Source organism: Cherax quadricarinatus, chromosome 9, assembly GCF_038502225.1.
Source record: "Cherax quadricarinatus isolate ZL_2023a chromosome 9, ASM3850222v1, whole genome shotgun sequence".
Lineage (NCBI taxonomy): Eukaryota > Metazoa > Arthropoda > Malacostraca > Decapoda > Parastacidae > Cherax > Cherax quadricarinatus.
In genome coordinates, this window is record NC_091300.1 from 43,221,791 (window position 1) to 43,247,484 (window position 25,694).

The 25,694-nt window shown below is 39.1% G+C and overlaps 1 protein-coding gene across 1 annotated transcript in view; it reads right to left on the minus strand.

The window, feature by feature from the left end:
• Positions 1-25,694, minus strand: part of LOC128685938 (uncharacterized) — a gene marked incomplete at its 5' end in the record, with an annotated part of 637,739 nt that overhangs the window by 162,735 nt on the left and 449,310 nt on the right. Inside the window, 1 exon segment of the mRNA XM_070083119.1 lies at positions 13,458-13,641. Within this exon segment, the coding sequence (XP_069939220.1) occupies positions 13,458-13,641 (184 nt within the window).

Here is a 25,694-nt window from a genome sequence, read left to right on the forward strand (position 1 = left end):
AGTTATCAACACCAGGAATGACTAACTGTGACAAGACCATCCAAACAGTCATAGATAGCCATACCCAACAAATAATATCTCTTAATACAAAGGTTGAAGAAGCAGTAAAAGAATGGAAGAACAACTTAGATAACCAGTTCAGTGACTACTTTGCTCTCCAAGAAGATAAAACGGAACAAGATAAACTATCGGACGCAGTAATAGTTAACAGTCCACTTTTTCCCAGTGATATGAACCAAACAAACAGTAAAGAAATTACTCTGCAGATCATAAAGGACCAAACAAGTGTTATTGTACCAGAGTCAGAAATAAAAGAAGCCAGGTTACTAGGATCCCATGGTAGAAAAAGTGTTATGCTTAGATTCCACTCACATGACAGGAAAAAAGACTTAATTATTGCATCTATTAAAGTAAAGAAAGAGGTATACATAAACGAGTGTCTTACCAAAAAACGTCAGAACCTCCTGTATAGAGTCAGAAAACTTAAGCGAGAGAATAATGACACAATACACCAATGCTTCACACGGGATGGGAAAATTCTAGTTAGGAAAACAAATGTAGGTCAACTGTACACAATCACGAACGAGAATGATCTATCACGATTTCTCAGGGATATTAATCTTACAGAGAACAACTAAACAATGTCCAACCTAAAAGCCTACGTAGTGTAGTGTACGTTTTGCTCCATTATTGTTCAAATTTCATTGTACAATCTCTTAGTAATTAAATAATCAACTACCTCATTTTGTGATTTTACTAGTAAGCATAAGTCACCTTATGTAATTTTCTTATTTACTATTGTTCGCTTAAACATTAGCTGAATTGATACTTTCTCTGTCCATATTACTACCCCATATTTTTTAAATACTATCAATTGATATTACTTACTAAAATTAATAAATATCATTTTTACTAAAATTTCAATTTACTCTTAACATTTTTGACATTTAATAACCATTACTTGTCTAATTACCTTAACCTGTTTTAATACCACATTTACTATCCTAGATTACTCTTAATTACCTTGTACTGCCATATAACCTCAAGTATAACTACCAGTGCAATATTGAATGAAATAAACATTACTTTTTCACTTTTTTGTAATCATTATTACTTACTAAAATTTTATTAAACACCATATTTACTACCAGTCAATTTTACTTTTGTACATTAAACATTATACTTCCCATAACATTTTGTAGCCAAATTTTCAAGTTTTTATATTCAACCCCAACCTTTATATTATCCCTTGTACGTGTGTACCTGTCTACCCTCTTACTATCATATTATAACCAAGACATTACCATTGTTATTTTTTTTACTATTATTCTTTTGGTACTTTAATTGTGAATTTTATTTTGTCAATTTAAATCTAGTTATAATCTTGATCTTGTCAACAACCTATACCAGACTCTAGTGCAATTGCAAGTACCATTTCAAATTGTATTTTTATATTATAAGTTTATATTATAATTCCTACCATCTGTCCATTTAACTTTGCTTACCATTACTTAATTTTAGTCCCTTACATATTTTCTCCTTTATTTTAGCTTTATATAACTATCCTAGTTTATATATTCACAATTGTTAAAATAATCAAGGTGCTATTCTTAGGTGCTAAAGTAGAATAAGTTCACAATTTTGTCATTATATTCCAAAGCTCATTTATTTGATTACCACTTTATTGTTCACCACAACCTATATTAGTCCCTTTTATATTATAATTTTATACTATAATTCTAACTTTAAAAAATTACCTTTATAGTACTACCTACTTCCATATTCCCAAGCTCCACTATTTGATCATCACTTTATTTGTATTAGTCCCTTAGCTCATTATTTTACATTTGTTAAATAATCCAGGTGCTATTTTTTAGCTTAAGACTATTTACTTTGTTTTATACTTAATTCAAACTATAGATTCACTACAAATCTTATGATTACAAGCATTGATCCTGATACCAACCTCTTATCTAATGACTTAAATGAATCAAACAGTTACTGTAATTACTACACTGCAGAACAATCAAAGGCACTTCTCAGTGCCAACAACAACATAACTATCTTTAACTACAATATCAGATCTTTAAGCAAGCATTACGATGACCTCATAGCATTACTAAATTCCTTACATGCCAATATGTCCATCATTACACTAACTGAAACCTGGCTAAAGCCTGATAGTACAGATGTCTATGCCATTCCTGGATACACAGCCATACACAACTGTAGGCCAGACCAACAAGGGGGTGGCACAGCCATATACTACTCAGACCAACTACAATGTATCACTAATACTTGCACAAGGGATGAACATGGGGAATATATAATAGCTAAATTCAAATCCAAGTACCTACAAAAACCTCTTACATTGATAAACATCTACAGAGTTCCACAGTCAAACATTAGCCAATTTAGTCAAAATCTAGGAAGTATGATAACTGATGCACGCATGAACAAAGATCACTTACTACTCTCAGGTGACTTCAATATAAATCTCCTGCAAGACCAGGACCCACACGTTACTGAATTCACAAACACAATGAGTAACTGTATGTTACTACCAACAGTAACAAAACCTACAAGAGTTACAGAGACTAGTGTTTCCCTACTTGACCACATCTGGACCAACACCATATCCCCTTTAAAATCAGGCATAATTACAGATAATACCACAGACCACTACCCTACTTTCCTCATAACAACTCTTGGTAAACTACCCCAAGACACTACTAAAGTCACCTTCAGACTTCACAATGAGGCAGCCATTAATAACTTCACAACAGCAATAGCAAACATTGATTGGCACACTGAGCTAGAAACCTATACAGATATTGACGAATGTATTAATAATTTTCTAAAAAAAACCCAATACCTCTATAACAAGCACTGCCCTAAAAAAACTAAACAGATGACAGCAAAGAGACTGAACAGTCCCTGGCTAACACCCAGCATTCTCAAATCCATAAATACAAAACACCAATATGAAAAACAGTACAGAATGGGTCACATAACCAGAGACCAAACAAAACGTTACTCGTCAATCCTAACCAGCCTGATAAGAAGGGCAAAAAAATTGTATTATGAGAACAGATTATCCAACTTACGAGGTGATATAAAAAAGACCTGGAAAACCCTATCAGAAATTCTGGGAACAAAAAAGATATCACGAAATAGCGAAATAAAATTAGCAAAATCAGATGAACCCCAACTCCCACCAACAGAAACAGCAAACAGACTCAATGATTTCTTCTCCACTATAGGACAAAACCTTGCCAATAAAATCCCAAGCTCAGATACCCCACAAAATGACTACCTCACCGGCAACTACCCGAACACTCTGTTCCTAGCTCCGACTAACCCATACGAAGTCTCCCTTATTATCAACGCACTAAAAAACAAGGCAGGAGATTTAAATACCTTACCACCCTTTATATACAAAAAAGTGTCACAAGTGCTATCACCAATCATTGCAACACTCTTTAACAAATCCATTGAATCCTCCACCTTCCCTACAGTACTCAAAATAGCAAGGGTCACCCCGATCCACAAAGGAGGAGACCAAACAGAGTTGAATAACTATAGGCCAATATCCAACTTACACCCTCTCTCAAAAATCTTTGAAAAATTAATTCATAAACGAATCTACTCCTACCTTAACTCCCAAAACATACTCAACCCCTGCCAATTTGGATTCAGGCCTAATAAAAATACTAATGATGCTATTATACACATGCTAGAACATATATACACTGCAATAGAGAAAAAAGAAGTCCCACTGGGGATCTTCATTTACTTACGTAAAGCTTTTGATACAGTTGACCATGACTTGCTCCACGTAAAATTGTCACACTATGGTATAAGAGGGCACTCCCTCAACTACCTCAAGTCATACCTCAGCAACAGAAGCCAATATGTGTACGCAAATGGGGCAAACTCTTCTGCGCAACCAATTACAGTTGGTGTCCCACAGGGAAGTGTCCTTGGCCCTCTTCTCTTTCTCCTATACATAAATGACCTTCCAAATGCTTCGCAATTACTCAATCCCACACTATTTGCAGATGACACTACATACGTCTTCTCTCACCCGAGCCCAGTCACGCTAGCCAATACTGTAAATACCGAATTACAGAAAATATCTACCTGGATGAGGACTAACAAACTTACACTAAACATTGACAAAACCTACTTCATTCAGTTTGGTAACAGAGCTACAGATGTCCCTCTTAACATAATGATAAACGGATCACCTATCACAAAACTAACAGAGGGAAAATTCTTAGGAATCCACCTTGATAATAGACTCAAATTTCATACGCATATACAACAAATTTCTAAGAAAATTTCCAAGACTGTAGGCATACTATCGAAGATACGGTACTATGTTCCACAGTCAGCCCTCCTGGCCCTATATCACTCTCTTATTTACCCCTATCTCACCTATGGAATTTGTGCATGGGGCTCAACAACAATTAACCATCTCAGACCACTAATTACTCAACAAAAGGCTGCAGTTAGAATGATAACAAATTCTCACTACAGGCAGCACACTCCACCAATATTCAATACACTAAACCTACTCACCATACAAAACATCCATACTTATTACTGCACCTATTACATACGTAGAACACTTAACTCTGATATTAACCCTCCCCTCAAACATCTCCTTGCCAACCTCAACAGAACACATGACCATAACACAAGGCACAGATCACTCTTTGATGTTCCTCGTGTCCATCTCACACTATGCAAAAACTCAATGCACATAAAAGGCCCTAAAATCTGGAATTCATTACCTGTAAATATAAAAGAAACACTACCTGTTTATAAATTCAAGTCTCTTCTCAAAGATCACTTACTCACCCAAAACCAAATAAATACTGAATAACTGAACCTTTTAAATTGTATATCTTAAATGTTTCTCACAATTATATCACATAAATGTTAAACCTAAAACAGAATCTAACTTTATTATTTTTTTAAATACACTACCTAACAGAATCACTACCTAACTGAATGCTACCATATGACCTGTCTTTGTAATACTCACTTGTGCTTTATAGTAATCTGTTTACATTAATGTTTTATCACTGATTTCATCATTGCTTAGTTAATCTTAAGTTAATTTTAAGCCAGCCCGTAATGCTATGCATAGTATAAGTGGCTTTGGCATACTGCTCTTATCTGTATTTTTTTGTACCTCTGTATGTGTGCTCAAATTAAAATAAATAAATAAAATAAATAAAATTAAAATAAATAGGTGTTGGTGGCATAAGACACCAGCCAAGACTGAGTGAGTGGCGACGCATGCTGCTAGCTACTGACTCCGCAGTTTCCGAGACAAAGTGCTTTGTCGTCCACCTCAAGGAACACGTAAAGTTCCTGTACACTTGTAAATATATAATAGAACATTACTAACATACAACATTTTTGCATATTTTTGTTGTAAACAACTATTGTAAACAAAATAATAATGAAAATATTAGTGTGTTTATTGTGTTGAATACAACAGTACCATATAGTACCATATGGTACAATGAACCATATGGTATCATTGTACTGTATGGCACAATGTACCATATGGTACCATTGCATCATATGGTACCATTACATCATATGGTACCATTACACCATATGGTACCATAAGGTACCATTGCACCATATGGTACCATTGTATCATATGGTACCATTATACCAAATGGTGCCCTTCTACCATATGGTACCATTGTATCATATGGTACCATTGTATCATGTGCCATTTTGCCCTATTGTACCATATGGTACCATTGTATCATATGATGCCATTGTACCATATGGTACCATTGCACCCTATGGTACCATTGCACCCTATGGCACCACTGTACCATATGGTACTATATGGTACCATTGTATAATGTGCCATTGTACCATATGGTACCATTGTATCATATGGTGCCATTGTACAACATGGTACCATTGCACCCTATGGCACCATTGTACCATATGGTACTATATGGTACCGTTGTAATCAACACAATAACTGCACTAATATTTTCATCATTTTGTTTACAATAAACTTGTAAACAAGTTCTGTAAACAATATCATGATAAACAAATTAGTGCAGCTATTGTGTTGAATACAATGAGTGTACACTTATACAATATACATAATACTGGTCTCAAAGGCCACAAATGTTATTAGAAAAAGAAAAAAATTAGAAAAGAAAAGAAAAAATATAAAAAACAGGAAATAAAAAAATGGGATTTTGCGGAAGTCACTGATGTTGCCGCCACCCAGTCATTTTTGGGTCAACTTCCCACCACCATATCTCGGCAATTACTGATCAGAAAAAACTTTTTTTTGCCTTATCACCTTCACAAAAAAATACTCTTTAATTCTGTAAGAAAAAATAATTTTTTTTTTTTCAAAATTTCTTGGACACTGAAGCACCACTTCAAATTTTTGGCCTTGGACCCTGAAGGGGTTAAGAAGCATAGTGGCATTCATAGTGTGATAAGGCATGGTAAGGCTGCCAGTTCGGACCACAAAGCGGCTGAAAAATATGTGTAGGAATTCAAGGAGTACATAGACAGTGAAGGACTGAAACCTGAACAAGTGTTTAACCCTTTCAGGGTCTGTCCCGTAGATCTATGGCTTTACGTTCAGGGTCCAAACCGTAGATCTATGTCATAAGCTCAGCTCACTCTGATAAACTGTGAGTGGTACATTTGGGCCTAGATATGAGAGAATACATCTATGTGGGATGTGTGCACCACATAAAACAGATCCTGCAGCACACTGTGTATGAGAGAAAAAAACTGAAATCAAGATTTTTTGATTAAAACAGCGACTTTGCAGTGTTTTTTGTATGTTTTTTATAGTTGTATTTGCGATTTCTTGGTCTCATTTGATAGAATGGAAGACATATTACAGAAATAGAGATGATTTTGATTGGTTTTAGCACTGGAAATGGCTTGAAACTGAGCTCAAAGTAGCGGAAATGTTAAATTTTTCCCGATATTCAAGAGTAAACAAACGACCTCACACATCTAATACACGTCAGCTGGTGGGTCTAATATACATTCACAAATATGATGATGATATTTATGCAATTATTACAGTATTGCATAACAGTAAATCTTCTATTTTTTGGTGTGAATAAAAATTCATTATGTGAATAAAAAATCAAAATGGAATTTATTTATAAAGCCTCAAAATGTAACTAATGAACAGAGGAAATGTTAGTTTAGTTCCAGGAATACCTACATTGTTTATTCTGGAGCCTATTTTGAAATTGGAATATTTTGAACTTTGTGTTAAATTGGCCAAATTAACAATTTCCGATCACTTTATTTTGTAGTTGAAACAGTTGACTTGGCGATTTCTTGTGCTCAATCGATAGAATAGAAGTAATACTAGTGAAATAGCTAAGAATTTGGTTGATTGGAATAATGTAATTGGCTTAAAATGGGAGTCAAAGTCGGCAAAATCGCCGATTCGTAAATATCGCTGACACATCAAAATTCGCGAGAGCATAATTTCGTCAATTTTCCACCAAATTTCGTACTTTTTGTTTTATTACCTTCACAAAAAGATTCTCTACGATATCAAAAGAAAAAATAACAATTTTTTTTTTTAAAATTCTTGGACACTGGTGCGTGACTCCAGATTTGGGCCTTGGACCCTGAAAGGGTTAATATATTTATAGATGGGGTTGTAAAAGAAGTAAATGCTAGGGTGTTCAGGAGAGGGGTGGGATTAAATTATGGGGAATCAAATACAAAATGGGAATTGACACAGTTGCTTTTTGCTGATGATGCTGTGCTTATGGGTGATTCTAAAGAAAAATTGCAAAGGTTAGTGGACGAGTTTGGGAGTGTGTGTAAAGGCAGAAAGTTGAAAGTGAACATAGAAAAGAGTAAGGTGATGAGGGTATTAAATGATTTAGATAAAGAAAAATTGGATATCAAATTGAGGAGGAGGAGTATGGAAGAAGTGAATGTTTTCAGATACAGTGGAGCCTCTACTTGCGAGTTTAATCCATTCCATGACCTTGCTCGCAACTGGATTTGCTCGTTTGCAGAGTCAATTTTCCTCATTTAAATTAATTGAAATGCAATTAATCTGTTCCAGTGGAATTCTGTACTTCAATAATTTTGCTAATATCAACTCTACGGCTTATTTATCTATCTCACTTCATCTAATATGACATAATAAACAATATAAATAACATAGAAACATGATACATACTCTAAAATGAATAAAATATGTCATTCACATAGTGGTATGGGCGGTGTCGGCGGTGGACGAGAGTTTGTCTGGACACCGGGCAAAATACTATTATTATTATTGTTATTATACGTATTGTTATTATTCATATTATTATTATACATCTTAATAATAATATTATTATTATTATTATTATTATTATTATTATTATTATTATTATTATTATTATATAAATTATTTGTAATTTTTATTCACACAAAAATATAAGATTTACTGTTATTCCTTATTGCAATAATTGTATAAATATTGGAATGGACAGTGACGTCATTTGTTTACACTGAAACAGTCAAGCAATGGACCATTTCTCCAAGGTTGAGCTCAATTTCAAGGCACTTTTAGTCATGAAAGCAATCAAAATCATATCTATTTCTGTAATATATCTTCCATTCTTGTAGGTAGTAGGTTGGTAGACAGCAACCGTCCAGGGAGGTACTACCGTCTCGCCAAGTGAGTGTAAAACGAAAGCCTGTAATTGTTTTACATGATGGTAGGATTGCTGGTGTCTTTTGTCTGTCTCATAAATATGCAAGATTACAGGTAAGTCTTGCTACTTCTACTTACACTTAGGTCACACTACACATACATGTACAAGCATATATATACACACCCCTCTGGGTTTTCTTCTATTTTCTTTCTAATTCTTGTTCTTGTTTATTTCCTCTTATCTCCATGGGGAAGTGGAACAGAATTCTTCCTCTGTAAGCCATGCGTGTCGTAAGAGGCGACTAAAATGCCGGGAGCAAGGGGCTAGTAACCCCTTCTCCTGTATATATTACTAAATTTAAAAGGAGAAACTTCAGTTTTTTCTTTTGGGCCACCCCACCTCGGTGGGATACGGCTGGTATGTTGAAAGAAGAAGAAAGATCTTCCATTCTATCAAATGAGACCAAAAAAACGAGAATACAACCATAAAAACCATACAAAAATACCACTAAGGGGTGGCTAATTGCTGAGAAGTGAACTCCATTATTTATGCTTAGATTTCTTTCATTTTTGGTGTACGTCAAGAAGCATCTTTCCATCATACATTGCCCAAGTTTCAATAAGATAGTCCAACAAACAAATGAGATACAATTCCCGAGATCAAGAGCAAGAGCCCCTCACCAGTGTCAAGGAACCTGCCTTGAGGTTTGCTCGCTTGTGGAAATTTTGCTCGCGTATGGAAGCAAAAAATTGACCCATTGACTGCTCGTATTTGGAAAAACTTGCACGTGGACACGCTCGCAAGTAGAGGTTCCACTGTACTTGGGAGTTGACGTGTCGGCGGATGCATTTATGAAGGATGAGGTTAATCATAGAACTGATGAGGGAAAAAAGGTGAGTGGTGCACTGAGGTATATGTGGAGACAAAAAACATTATCTATGGAGGCAAAGAAGGGAATGTATGAAAGTATAATAGTACCAACACTCTTATATGGGTGTGAAGCTTGGGTTGTGAATGGAGCAGCGAGGAGGCGGTTGGAGGCAGTGGAGATGTCCTGTCTAAGGGCAATGTGTGGTGTAAATATTATGCAGAAAATTCAGAGTGTGGAAATTAGGAGAAGGTGTGAAGTTAACAAAAGTGTTAGTCAGAGGGCTGAAGAGGGGTTGTTGAGGTGGTTTGGTCATTTAGAGAGAATGGATCAAAGTAGAATGACATGGAGAGCATTTAAATCTGTAGGATAAGGAAGGCAGGGTAGGTGTCATCCTTGAAAAGGTTGGAAGGAAGGGGTAAGGGAGGTTTTGTGGGCGAGGGGCTTGGACTTCCAGCAGGCGTGTGTGAGCATGTTCGATAGGACATGAATGGTATTTGGGACCTGACGATCTGTTGAGGTGTGAGCAGGGTAATATTTAGTGAAGGGATTCAGGGAAACCGGTTATTTTTATATAGCCGGACTTGAGTCCTGGAAATGGGAAGTACAATGCCTGCACTCTAAAGGAGGGGTTCAGGATATTGACAGTTTGGAGGGATATGTTGTGTATCTTTATACGTATATGCTTCTAAGCTGTTGTGTTCTGAGCACCTCTGCAAAACCAGTGATTATGTGTGAGTGAGGTGAAAGAGTTGAATGATGATGAAAGTATTTTCTTCTTGAGGATTTTCTTTCTTTTTGGGTCACCCTGCCTCGGTGGGAGACGGCCAACTTGTTAAGAAAAAAAAAAGATACAGTCACAGGGAATGTTTCTAGAAGTTCTGCAGCCTGATGAACTCTTTGAAACATGGTGTCATGCACAGTGGTGTTTTACACTCCTCACACATAAAATGAGTGTCTCTGCATTGCTGTGGGCATTTTTTTGTATGTCCACAGACGTAACACCACTTCTGAGCCTTTTTCTTGAAAGAAGAAGCAGGCAGTTGTATTAGGAAGTGATCACCATGCTTCAGACGAGAAGGTAGTTGTTGATAATTTAGTGGGCCATTTTCTATTGCAGGTGTTGCTCCTTAATACTTGAATACTACTTGTCTGATGGCAGACAAACAAAATTTGCCATATGGTGGTTTGTTTCTGGTCCTCATCTTATACATATTATAAGCATTGAGCATGGAAATGTCCAGAAGATGGAAAAAAGAGTGTTATGTACCACTTACAACTCTTGCGAACACAATCAGCAAACTCAATCTGCATATCACATTTGTCCACTGAGTGCATACTGAAGGTGTAATCAATCACAGCTGCACGTTTTAGAATGGGTTCATTGCTCTCTCTATGCTGCCTGCCAGTGTTTGTCATTTCGTTATGGTGAACTGAAGACAACAGTGCGACATCTCGTTTGTCATGCCAACAAAATGCCATGATGTCATTGGCAGCAAACGCCTGCACCTCACCTCTGCAAGTGCCAGCGTCAAACCTGGGCATATGTTTATGATTTGCACACACTGTGCCACACACATCTGTCATGTTCACTCGCAAAAAAAATCACTGAGTAAGGGGCTTGTGTACCAGTTATCAGTATATATGCCCCTTACCAAGATATGGTTCTATCTTTGTTATAACCACATCACCAGAGATGCCCAATAACTTCCTGGTATTTTGCAACATATAACTTCCAGTGTACACAATAATATCCAATACAAGACCACTGTAGCAGTCACAAAGCAAAAACAACTTTATACCAAAGCATTTCCTCTTGCTTGGTATGTACTGCTTGAATGAGTCTTCCTTTGAACAGAATCAAAGACTCATCAATAACAAGCTTCCTGAAGGGATAAAAATACAAATTGAATTTCTCTTTCAGATACACGAACACATTCCTAATCTTATATAACCTGTCGTTTCTGTCAGGCCTGGTTTTGTCTGAGAAGTGAAGCATACGTAATAGCACAAATCGATTCACTCGCATTATATCACTAAAACCTGGGGTTGCAATCAGGCGGTCTGTTGACCAGTATGATTTCACAGTGTGCTTATACACATGTGGCGTAAGCATTATTGTGGCAAAGAAAAGATACATCTCAGCCACAGTTGTCTCCTTCCACTGGTGTAGGCATGGTTTTGGTGAAAGTATTGTGTTTGCCATGGTGTAATCGAAGTATCTGTTGCTTTCTCTGACAATAATTTCCATCAGGGGTTTGTCAAAGAATAACTCAAAACATACCAGTTCACTGGCATTGTTCCCAAATGAACAAGATGGCCGTATTCCACTTGCCTTTCATCAAACTGATGGGGATTTGGAACAAAACTGACAGCTTCCTGCCAATCCCACCACTACCACCACCATACCACACTATTATCTTCATTTTCACTATCTGTTCCTGTTGTACAGCCACAGGATGTACTCTGAGATGTACTCCTTTCCCTTGGAATAGCATATGGCACACTACCAGAGCGCATATACCGTCATATATACATGTACTGATGCTTCATTGGAGAATATTCCACTTCACTATCGCTACTGGAACTGTTTTCAAGAGCTTGGAGTTCATATTCACTATCATTATCATCACCAATGTTGACATGTGAGTCCGGGATATGGGAAAAAAGGAATTTCCTCTTAGGTTCTGGTACAACTGAACATGAACAAGACGGCCCAGCATCAGAGGTGAAAGGCTGAGGGTCGTCTGGGTTTTCCTCACTATTACCGGTATTATGGTCATTAGTTTCAGTCACAACCTCATCAAAACCTTGAAACTCATCTTCACTGGCACTTCCATCTTTATTAGAACTGTCACTGGGGAACAAAAGTGTCCCAATTCGCTGAGGAGTGAGGAGTTTCTTACCGCGAGGCATGGTGAGCAAAGTGTACTAAAATATCGTTCCCACAATGCGCCACTGGGTCCCAGAATTTTTTCCTATCGCACACACTCACCACGCAGACCCATTCTCTCACATCTAGGCCTACCAGCTGTTTCCCGCTTGAGTTGAAGGCGCTAGAATTTATGCATACTAGTCACAGACCGGGCCGTGGGGGCGTTGGCCCCCGGAACTCTCTCCAGGTAAACTCCAGGTAAACGTCAATAACCCTGGCGCGTAAGCCATACTAATACGTCGGAAAACCTGAAAAGGTTAATGTTTTCTAATGAATTTATATCCATTCTGTAAAATGGAGACCAGAACTGAGCTGCAAAAATCTAGGTGTGGACTTAGTAATGATGTATAAAGCTGTAGTATAACTGCTGGACTTCTGTTGCTTAAACTTCTTGATATAAATCCCAGTAATCTATTTGCCTTATTACATACGCTTAGGCATTGTTGTCTTGGTTTAAGGTTACTGCTTACCATAACCCGCAAGTCCTTTTTGCAATCTGTATGGCTAAGTTCAACATTATTTAAATTATAAGTGCTAGGGTTATGGACACTCCCAAGCTTCAGAACCTTGCATTTATCTACAATGAACTGCATCTGCCACTTTTCTGACCATGAATTGAGTGTGTCTAAATCCTCCTGAAGTTCCATGACTTCTACGGTTGAATTAACTATCCTACTTATCTTCGTGTCATCGGCGAATTACAAATACAAGCTTATGTTTCACACTTATTAATACTATTATTACTATTTTTATTTGGGAGCTGTAGAGGGCTACAGTCATTTTGAGGGGGCTGAAGTCTCACAAGCAGCTGCCAATAGGAAAAACACTAAAAGTTTAATGCAACTACGTAATTTGCTACTCATATCAGTGCTTTATCATCAAGAATATATAGACAAAGTTAAATAAATCAATTGGATAATCACTATTTTGTAATCAACCTTGAGAGTACATTACTTACTGATGGGGAGGAAATGCTTCAGGTGTGCACTCAAAGTGATTATTAAGATAGTTTGAGAGGGCCAGCAAAAGTGGTAAGCGAGGAATACTATGACAGTTTTTGCCTTTTATCTCCTTGAGGCCTTTCACAAGCACACCAAGCACTTCTGCCTCGTCAACCTCTATCATCTGCCGTCCAAGAGACCCTGTTGATAATATTCCAATTAGAGAAACAGATAATAAATAATGTCACAAAATATTGCAATTTTAGTGATAAATAATAAAGAATAAAAATAAGGTTATGAACATCCTTCACAATTAATCGTTTTATTTTTTTCAACACGCTGTCTACCATCGAGGAGGGGTGACCCGAAAAACAAATACGTTCACCATCATTCAACACTAATACAAATATTCACACATAATTACTGTCTTTACAGAGGTGCTCAGATACAACAGTTCAGATGTCACTCCAAACAGCCAATACCCCTCATTCAAAATGCAAGCATTGAACTTCCCACCTCCAGGAAAATGAAAATAATGATAAAAAATGAGGAAAACTGAAAGAGAGCAAATTATAGCACATTCCATTATGTGCATAAATTCCAATTCCACTAATTAAACTAATTAATTCTTTGGAAAATAATACAAAAAACAACAGCCAAGTTTTTACAAACAATACTGCAGAAGAAAATGAAAGATCATATTCAAGAAGCAGGCTGGTAAATAGCAGTCGTCTAGGAAGGCACTGCTATCCTGCCATACAAGGGTAAGGTGGAAGTCCTTTACATTTTAAATTCTAGTGGCAGTGCTGGTCTTTTGTGTGCCATGAACATGTAAGATGGCAGATAAACCTTAAAGATCTGTTTATTTATTTAAAGTGAACACCTATTTTTACTCTCACAAGAAGAAGAAAACCATCAAAGTGGGATGTTTGAATGTGAAAGAGATGATTATGAATGTTATGAATGTGAAAGAGATGATTATGGATGTTATGAATGAAAAGAAGCTGGATGTCCTGGCTCTAAATGAAATGAAGCTGAAGGGGGCAGGAGAGTTTCACTGGGGAAAAATAAATGGGATTAGGTCAGGTTTTATTTTAACCCTCTGAGGGTCTGTCCTGTAGTTCTATGGCTTTGAAGCCAGGGTCCAAGCTAAAGTTCTACACCATGAGCTCAGCTCACTGAGTTAAGCTGTGAGCAGTAAATTTGGGCCTAGACATGAGAGAATGCATCTATATGGTGTTACAAATCATATAAAATAATCTGTGACCATGTTTTTGGATTAAAACAGCAACTTTGTGGTGTATATTCGTATGTTTTTTACCTTAGTATTTGCGATTTCTTGGTCTCATTTGATAGAATGGAAAATATATTACAGAAATAGAGATGATTTTGATTGGTTTTAGTACTGAAAATGGCCTGAAACTGAGCTCAAAGCAGATAAGCAGAGCTAGACAGACAGATGTTTGTGTGTAACAGTGAAAACAAATAAAGGGAGGGTTCCCTGAGTGCACATTCATCAAGTGTCACTTCCTGTCAACAGTTTACTGACACTTGTCATAACACCATGCTTCAAGGTATACTTCAGCATGTCTAAAACATTGATGGGACCTATAAATACTTTGTATATATTTCTAGACAATAGTAAATGACCCAGGCAGGTGAAAATGTTCACCTGTCAATGTGATTGTGACTATCTGAGTACTATTTCAGTACCTAATATTGGTGTCAGAACAAAGATTGGCTATGAAATCACAAGAACTATTATAAATTGCAATTATCAAAACATAAAAAATATATAAATTAAAATAAAAACGAGAAGAAAGATATATCGGCAACACTTCTGCAAGCGGCAGGAGTCAATGTTACTGTCAGGTGAGCATCCAGCGCCAACTTCATGGGCTTATATCTCGTTAAGTATTTTTTTTTATTATTATTAGCACACTGGCCGATTCCCACCAAGGCAGGGTGGCCCAAAAAAGAAAAGTTTCACCATCATTCACTCCATCACTGTCTTGCCAGAAGGGTGCTTTACACTACAGTTTTTTAAACTGCAACATTAACACCCCTCCTAAAATTTTTTTTATCCTATAACATGTAGAAAAAATACCCTCTTCATTAAAAAAAAATTCAAAATATTCGGAGCGCTACGCAAGTGAACGTAGATCTACATTAGGACAGTTTAAGGGTTAAATCTGTTACTTTATAGAGATGCTCCATTGCTAGCTATGACACCACAAGTTCCTCTCATGTGAGTTGAAGGCCACAGCATTCCCTCTTCAGTTGAAGGCTAGGCATAGCAGACTCGAAGACAAGGCTCTGGGTCTCCCATCAACTCACCTTAATTATATGCTACCAAGACATCCAACATGTGTATTTCTTACTCCAATATCTCTTCATGAACCCCCATGACACTGGCCTGGCTGGCTACATTACCTCTCACACCTGACTTCTTACAATGCAGTGGACCCTCGGTTATTGGCCGTAATCCATTCTAGAAGCTCACCCTAAAACCGAAATGGCCAAAAACCGAAATAATATTTCCCATAAGAATTAATGTACAGTGGACCCCTGAGTTTCGTGATTAATCTGTTCCAGAGAATCTGCCGACTGGCGAAATTCACGATTGGCAAATTTATTTTCCCCATAAGAAATAATGGAAATCCAATTAATCCGTTTCAGACGGCCAAAAGTATTAACAAAAAATAATTTTTTAAAAAATTAAATATAGATTTACATACAGAAAACAACGACAAATAAATATAAAGCACTAATAAAATGGATAAATGAACATTTAACATCACATATAACCTTTATTGATTCTTGTTGGTGTAGGAGGTAGGTAGGAGGCAAGAGGAAAGCGAGTTTACTGTGCTTCAATATGACGCTAATATCATCTCTACGGCTTATTTATCCATCACAATTCATCTAATATGACATTATAAACAATATTAATAACACAGAAACATGATATATACTCTAGAATGAATAAAATATGTTATAGTGTATGAAAGGAGTAAATGATGCAAGTGTTGTTGTTGGGTTTAAGGGCCGCCACTAAGAGAAGCCGTGTTGGTGGCGGTGGAGGCTTTGGCCACCACCAGCATCACACTTAAACAATGTATAAATTTAATTTATAAATAAGAAATATTTACATTTTAATTTACAGTGGACCCCCGCATAACGATTACCTCCGAATGTGACCAATTATGTAAGTGTATTTATGTAAGTGCGTTTGTACGTGTATGTTTGGGGGTCTGAAATGGACTAATCTACTTCACAATATTTCTTATAGGAACAAATTCGGTGAGTACTGGCACCTGAACATACTTCTGGAGTGAAAAAATATCGTTAACCGGGGTCCACTGTATAAATAAGAAATATTTACATTTTAATTTATAAATAAGAAAGTTTATTCAGGTATACACAAATACAGTTACATACATAGATTATCATACATAGCAGCATATGTGTAAAGTACCCAGGATAACCCAAAAAATTCACAAGTGACATATTTCCATTGGTGTCCTTTTATATTTACACTTTTATCTACTTTTATACTTACACTTTTATATTTACACTTACCTTGGAGATGTTAGTTTAATTAGTTAGTTTTATGAAGGAGATGTTGGCAGAGGTTTAGGGTGGTGGAAGATAGCAGGGCGGTGTATGTTCAGCGGTCCTATACACATCCAACAACACTGGAGAGTTACTCTCATGTTGTTTTTCTATCGCTTACTCACTTAACTTACTTGCTACACTGTTAATTCTACACTTTATCACTGGCTGGCACAATAGCCTTTATCGATACCTGCTGCTTTAGTATCATACATATCGTAAAATCACTGCAGAAGGCACATTCTCCCCTCTCTCTTCCTCCTCTATTTTAGTACTTTTTTATGAGTTTTTCATGAATTCTATTGTGTTTCTCACCTTCTTTACCAAAGGGCTGGCACTAGGAGCTTTCTCTGGGCCCATGGTGGCTTATTTAGCAGTTGCAAGCACAAAAAACAAAGAATTATTATGAAATGTGTTGTATGAACCCATGAGGTGATGGTCACATGCTGGTAAACAATGGCACACTGAGTGTGAATAGTGCGGGACCTGGCTTTGTGTGTGCACTGATTGGCAGATGCGTACCAGAAGGTCGCCGAATCACGAGTCCAATCACGAACCACGAAGCTAAATTTTGCCGAAAAAACTTGTCGAAAGTCAGATTTCATGAAAGTCACGGCGGCCGAACGACGGGGGTCCACTGTAATTACAATTAATCCGTTCCAGACAAAAATATTCACCTAAAAATAATTTTCTTAACAATTAAATCAGTATTACATACCTTTATTGAAGACTAATGCTTACTTCTGGAATGCCTGCTACACTTCCTGCATGCCTGCTACACTCCCTGCATGCCTGCTACACTCCCTGCATGCCTGCTACACTTCACGTTTAACCCTTTCAGGGTTGGCAGGCCCTCTCCTAAACTTGTTCTCAAGGCGGAAATTTTTTGAAAAAAAAAAAAAAAAAAAAAAAAAAAATATTATGAAATGATAGAAAAGCTTTTCCCGATCATAAAGCCAATTCCAATGTACCAATCTATTTCACTAGAACTCCATTTTTTTCTATCGAATGAGTACAAGAAACCACCCATTTACCGATTTCAGCTATCCAATAAAGTGGTCAGAAACTGGCAATTTTGCCAATTTCACACAAATTTCAAAAGATGCCAATTTCCAAATAGGGTCCAGAATAAACAAGATAGATATTCCTAGCACTAAAATAACATTTCCTCTGCTCATTAGTCATGTCCCCAGGCCTCTGTTACATTTCTTTTGCTTTCCACTTTGAATTTTTATTCTCACAAAAAACAGAAGATTTATGTTATGCAGACTACTGCATTAGTGTAGATATGGTATAAATAATATCAGCGCACTTGTGAAAGAATATTAGACTCACCAGTTGACGTGTATTGGAGGCATGGCATGATTTGTTTACCTTTGAACCTTCGCAAAAATCGACAATTTCTGCTACTTTGAGCTCAATTTCAAGGTACTTTTCATTGTGAAACCAATCAAAATCATCTCAATTTCCATATGTCTTCCATTCTATAAAATGAGACCAGTAAAACTAGAATACAACCATAAATAGGATATGAAAATATAGTGGACCCTCAGCTAACGATGGCATCAGGTAACATTAAATCCAGCTAATGATACATTTTAACGCAAAAATTTTGCCTCAGCTAATGCTAAAAAACTCACCCAAGACAATTCATTAGAGACGGTGCCAGTGTTTACAAGCCAGCCAATGCGGTCGCATCCACGCATACAATCGGAACATTACATGTTATCAGAGTGTTTTTAGTGATTGTACCTGCAAAATAAGTCACCATGGGCCCCAAGAAAGCTTCTAGTGCCAACCGTGCGGTAAAAAAGGTGAAAATTACTATGGAAATGAAGAAAGAGATAATTGCTAAGTACGAAAGTGGAGTGAGTGTCTTGGAGCTGGCCAGATTGTATACCAAACCCCAATCAACCATCGCTACTATTGTGGCCAACAAAACGGCAATCAAGGAAGCTGTTCTTGCAAAAGGTGCAAGTTTGTTTTCGAAACAGAGATCGCAAGTACTCGAAGATGTTGAGAGACTGTTATTGGTGTGGATAAACGAAAAACAGATAGGAGATACCATCTCTCAAGCGATATGTAAAAAGGGTGGGAAATACGTACTATTGTACCATGGTCAGCTGCTGCTGCACCACTATCAGCTGTTGCTGCACCACGGTCAGCTGCTGCTGCACCACCATCAGCTGTTGCTGCACCACGGTCAGCTGCTGCTGCACCACCATCAACTGCTGCTGCACCACGGTCAGCTGCTGCTGCACCACAGTCAGCTGCTGCTGCACCACGGTCAGCTGCTGCTGCACCAGTCAGCTGCTGCTGCACCACAGTCAGCTGCTGCTGCACCACAGTCAGCTGCTGCTGCACCACAGTCAACTGCTGCTACACCACGGTCAGCTGCTGCTGCACCACAGTCAGCTGTTGCTGCACCAGTCAGCTGTTGCTGAACCACGGTCAGCTGCTGTTGCACAACGGTCAGCTACTGCTGCACCACAGTCAGCTGCTGCTACACCACCGTCAGCAGTTGCTGCACCATGGTCAGCAGTTGCTGCACCAGTCAGCTGTTGCTGAACCACGGTGAGCTGCTGCTGCACCACGGTCAGCTGCTGCTACACCACCATCAGCTGTTGCTGCACCACTGTCAATGTTGCTGCACATGTCAGCTGTTGCTGAACCACTGTGAGCTGCTGCTGCACCATGGTCAGCTGCTGCTGCACCATCAGCTGTTTCTGACCAACATGACTTGTCCCGAACCTGTCCATCCAGCCCTGCCATCATTGTTTACAAGCCAGGGTGGCCGCTTGCATGCATACATTCGATACATTTTGTATTATTCCATTGTTCATAGCGCTTGTAACTGCTAAATAAGCCACCATGGACCCAAAGAAAGCTTCTAGTGCCGACTCTGTGGTAAAAAGGGTGAGAAATATGTACTATCATACCACAGTCAGCTGCTGCTACACCACCGTCAGCTGTTGCTGCACCACGGTCAGCTGTTGCTACACCACCATCATTTGTTGCTGCACCACAGTCAGCTGCTGCTGCACCACAGTCAGCTGTTGCTGAACCATGGTCAGCTGTTGCTGCACCAGTCAGCTGTTGCTGAACCACGGTCAGCTGCTGTTGCACCACCGTCATCTGTTGCTGCACCACAGTCAGCTGCTGCTGCACCATGGTCAGCTGCTGCTGCACCATGGTCAGCTGCTGCTGCACCACAGTCAACTGTTGCTGAACCACAGTCAGCTGCTGCTGCACCAGTCAGCTGTTGCTGAACCACAGTCAGCTATTGCACCACGGTCAGCTGCTGCTGCACCACAGTCAGCTGCTGCTGCACCACAGTCAGCTGCTGCTACACCACCATCATCTGTTGCTGCACCACATTCAGCTGCTGCTGCACCACAGTCAGCTGTTGCTGAACCATGGTCAACTGTTGCTGCACCAGTTAGCTGTTGCTGAACCACGGTCAGCTGCTGTTGCACCGTCATCTGTTGCTGCACCACAGTCAGCTGCTGCTGCACCATGGTCAGCTGCTGCTGCACCACAGTCAGCTGTTGCTGAACCATGGTCAGCTGTTGCTGCACCTGTCAGCTGTTGCTGAACCATGGTCAGCTGCTGTTGCACCACGGTCAGCTGCTGCTGCACCACAGTCAGCTGCTGCTGCACCACAGTCAGCTGCTGCTGCACCACAGTCAGCTGCTGCTGCACCACAGTCAGCTGCTGCTACACCACCGTCAGCTGTTGCTACACCACGGTCAGCTGTCACTGCACATGTCAGCTGTTGCTGAACCTCGGTGAGCTGCTGCTGCACAACGGTGAGCTGCTGCTGCACCATGGTCAGCTACTGCTGCACCACAGTCACCTGCTGCTGCACCACCATCAGCTGTTTCTGACCAACATGACTCATCCCAAGCCTGTCCATCCAGCCCTGCTGTCATTGTTTACAAGCCAGGGTGGCCGGTTGTATGCATACATTTGATACATTTTGTATTGTTCTGTTGTTTATAGTGCTTGTAACTGCTAAATAAGCCACCATGGACCCAAAGAAAGCTTCTAGTGCCAATCATGTGGTAAAATGGGTGAGAAATACGTACTATCCTACCATGGTCAGCTGCTGCTGCACCACTGTCAGCTGTTGCTGCACCACGGTCAGCTGTTGCTGCACCACGGTCAGCTGTTGCTGAACCATGGTGAGCTGCTGTTGCACCACTGTCAGCTGCTGCTGCACCACAGTCAGCTGCTGCTACACTGCTGTCAGCTGTTGCTGCACCACGGTCAGCTGTTGCTGCACCAGTCAGCTGTTGCTGAACCACGGTGAGTTGCTGTTGCACCACGGTGAGCTGCTTTTGCACCACAGTCAGCTGCTGCTGCACCACAGTCAGCTGCTGCTGCACCACAGTCAGCTGCTGCTACACCACCATCATCTGTTGCTGCACCACAGTCAGCTGCTGCTACACCACCATCATCTGTTGCTGCACCACAGTCAGCTGCTGCTGCACCAAAGTCAGCTGTTGCTGCACCACGGTCAGCTGGTCCTAGTGGCATTAAAAGAAGAAGGGAAGTAATCCTGGAAAAGGATGTGCTACCTAAAGTCCTAATGGAAGGGGATTCCCCTTCTAAACATTAACAACTTCCATACTCTCCCCTCCTCCCATCCCATCAATCATCACCAGATCTTCAATAAAGGTAAGTGTCAGTTTGTGTGTATTAAAATTAATATTTCATGTGGTAAAAAAAATTTTTTTTTCATACTTTGTGGTGTCTTGCACGGATTAATTTGATTTCCATTATTTCTTATGGGAAAAATTAATTCAGCTACGATAATTTCAGCTAACGATGAGCTTTCAGGAACTGATTAATATTGTTAGCTGAGGGTCCACTGTACACTGCAAAGTTGCTGTTTTAACCCTTTCAGGGTCCAAGGCCCAAATCTGAAGTGGTGCCCCAGTGTCCAAGAATTTTCAAAAAAAAAAATTTGTTATTTTTTCTTATGAAATCGTAGAGAATCTTTTTGTGAAGGTAATAAAACGAAAAGTACGAAATTTGGTGGAAAATTGACGAAATTATGCTCTCGCGAATTTTGATGTGTCAGCGATATTTACGAATCGGCGATTTTGCCGACTGACTCCCATTTTAGGCCAATTACATTATTCCAATCAACCAAATTCTTAGCTATTTCACTAGTATTACTTCTATTCTATCGATTGAGCACAAGAAATCGCCAAGTCAATTGTTTCAACTACAAAATAAAGTGATCGGAAATTGTTAATTTGGCCAATTTAACACAAAGTTCAAAATATTCCAATTTCAAAATAGGCTCCAGAATAAACAATGTAGGTATTCCTGGAACTAAACTAACATTTCCTCTGTTCATTAGTTACATTTTGAGGCTTTACAAATAAATTCCATTTTGATTTTTTATTCACATAATGAATTTTTATTCACACCAAAAAATAGAAGATTTACTGTTATGCAATACTGTAATAATTGTATAAATATCATCACCATATTTGTGAATGTATATCAGACCCACCAGCTGACGTGTATTAGATGTGTGAGGTCGTTTGTTTACTCTTGAATATCGGCAAAAATTTAACATTTCCGCTACTTTGTTTTATCTTTGTTTTGTAAACAATATGATACTAATGTTTGTGTGATTATTCTGTTACATACAACGAGTGTATATATGTACATTGCATGTTACTTTGATTTCACAGGCCACATAAGTTACGTGAAAAAATAAAATAGTGAAAAAACAAGAAACCTTCGAATGGAAGTAAACCAAAGTTTACCGGGTGAGCAACATTCGCCACTGTTGCCATACGCGGCTCATTTTCTGCCAACTTTACTCCTCTATATCTCAGTAAGTACTGATCACAATTTTTTTGTTTTTTTTTTTTTTGGGGGGGGGGGAGGGCTTAAAACAATTAGAAAATTAATCTTAACATTTTGATAAAAAAAAAAATTGAATATTTTTCGACACCAGGAGACGCTTCAGGATTTGGGTTTGAGACAGTCAAAGGGTTAAGGCTACAAATATTTTAAGGTATGTAATGAGTGTACTGTGTATTTTACTTTTTATTGCTAACTTAATATATGTTAATGTAAACTTGTTATCTGGCATTTATGTGCATTTACAGTAGGGCTTTACTTATACAGCAGGTTAGGTTCCAGGCTACTGCTGGAAAGCAGACATTGCTGGAAAGCAGAACGCCATTTTTTTCCACTTATATATGCATGACAACAAGTTTACACAAAGTTATATTAAGTTAGGAATTCAACTAGGTATTAAAAAAAAAAAAACAATAAAAAGTATAATACCTACACAGTACATTCATTACTTACCTTAAAATATTTGTTGTCTTAATGTAGGGTGAGAGGTGAGTAGTACTTATTTGTAGGAAGTCAGGTGTGGGTAGCCCTGACTCCCCATCCCAAACTTAACTGTTTCAGGGTCAGTGCCATACATGTACGGCTTGAGAGCCAGGGTCAGTGCTGTACTTATACCCATAAATTCTAGTGCCTTCAAATTGAGAGGGAGAGAGCTGGTAGGCCTACATGTGAGAGAATGGGTCTGCCTGGCGAGTGTGCACAGTAGGAACAAAATCGGGGCACCCGCATTGCATTGGGGGAATGCCATTTCAGGACGTCTTGTTTACCGTGACTCATGGTAAGAAACTCCTCACTCACCGGCGAACTGGGGCTCATAATTTCCTAAGTGACAGTTCTAACACAGATGGAAGTGTCAGTGAAGATGAATTTCATGGTTTTGAGGAGTTTGTGACTGAAAGTAATGCCCAGGAAACCAGAAGGAAGGAAGAAGGAAGGCAGGAGGGAAAGTAGGTAGGAAGGAGGGAAGGTAGGTAGGAAGGAGGGAAGGTAGGTAGATAGGAAAGAGGGAAGGTAGGTAGGAAGGAAGGAAGGTAGGTGGGTAGGTAGGAAGGAAGGAAAGTAGGAAGGACTACCATCAACCTAGGATAACCTAAGTCAGACAGTGACTTATCTCCATGTGCATAGTGGGGTTGGGAAGGCATGTGTGTTGTGGAAGGCAGTGAAGGTTAGTGATTGATGGTGTAATGCCTCATTGTGACACTAGCCATGCCAGTGACTCAGCACATTTACAAGTCTACCCACACACAATGAGCTTCCAGAAGCTGTAGCAGTTCTACGAACATGTACATGACATTTTATAGAAAATAACTATAGTTTTACATACAGAAAAAGGATGATGAAATTCGAGGGTCCATTGTATATGATAGAAAAATGGCAATAAACAAAATTTTTTATTGTTACCTGGATTACCTGGAGGTTATTCCGGGGATCAACGCCCCCGCGGCCCGGTCCATGACCAGGCCTCCCGATGGATCAGGGCCTGATCAACTAGGCTGTTACTGCTGGCCGCACGCAGTCCGACGTACGAGCCACAGCCCGGCTGATCCGGCACTGACTTTAGGTATCTGTCCAGCTCTCTCTTGAAGGCAGCCAGGGGTTTATTGGCAATTCCCCTAATGCTTGATGGGAGGCTGTTGAACAGTTTTGGGCCCCGGACACTTATGGTGTTTTCTCTTAGTGTACCAATGGCGCCCCTACTTTTTATTGGCGGCATTTTGCATCGCCTGCCCAGTCTTTTACTTTCGTAGGGAGTGATTTCTGTGTGCAGATTTGGGACCATTCCTTCCAAGATTTTCCAAGTGTAGATTATGATATATCTCTCCCTCCTGCGTTCCAATGAGTACAAGTCAAGTGCTTCCAAGCGTTCCCAGTAGTTAAGGTGCTTGACAGAACTTATACGTGCAGTAAAGTATCTCTGTACACTCTCTAGATCTGCGATTTCACCTGCTTTGTATGGAGACGTTAATGTACAGCAGTATTCCAGCCTAGAGAGAACAAGTGATTTGAAAAGGATCATCATGGGCTTGGCATCTTGGCATCTCTCGTTTTGAAAGTTCTCATTATCCATCCTATCATTTTCTTTGCAAGTGCAATCGTGGCACTGTTGTGATCCTTGAAAGTGAGATCCTCAGACATTACTACTCCCAGGTCCCTTACATTATTTTTCCGCTCTATTGTATGGCCGGAGTCAGTAGTATACTCTGTTCTAGTTATTATCTCCTCCAGGTAATAAGAAGTTCCCTTGAAGCATGAAAAACAACGTCCATTTCAAAGTCCACCCCTGACAGTGACATGATAAGGTGAGATAACAACTGATAAGAGCTGACATTTGATAAGCATACACGAGGGTGGGGGAGGGTGCAGCAGATAAGAAAAGATTAGAGGTGACATTTGGTGAGCATCGCCCTCGCTTTGTTTTAGCTGGTACACAAACATATCTATCTGTCTATCCGTCTAGCTCTCTATCTCAGAGAGAGCCACAAGACTGGTCATCATGTTTACTCGCATCTTCAAGCAGAGTATAGCACTTTGTCTGGATATTTTAGGTTATCCTAGGTAATTTACACTATGTATACTTGTATTTATGTGTACCTGTGAGACAGAGATAGACAGAGACAGATTGAAAGAGATAGACAGAGACAGACAAAGGCAGAGACAGGCAGATAGACAGAGACAGACAGAGAGATCAACAGACCCTGAACTTGGGGTTAACATCACTTTCCTCTTAAAAGAGGGGTGTTAATATGACATTA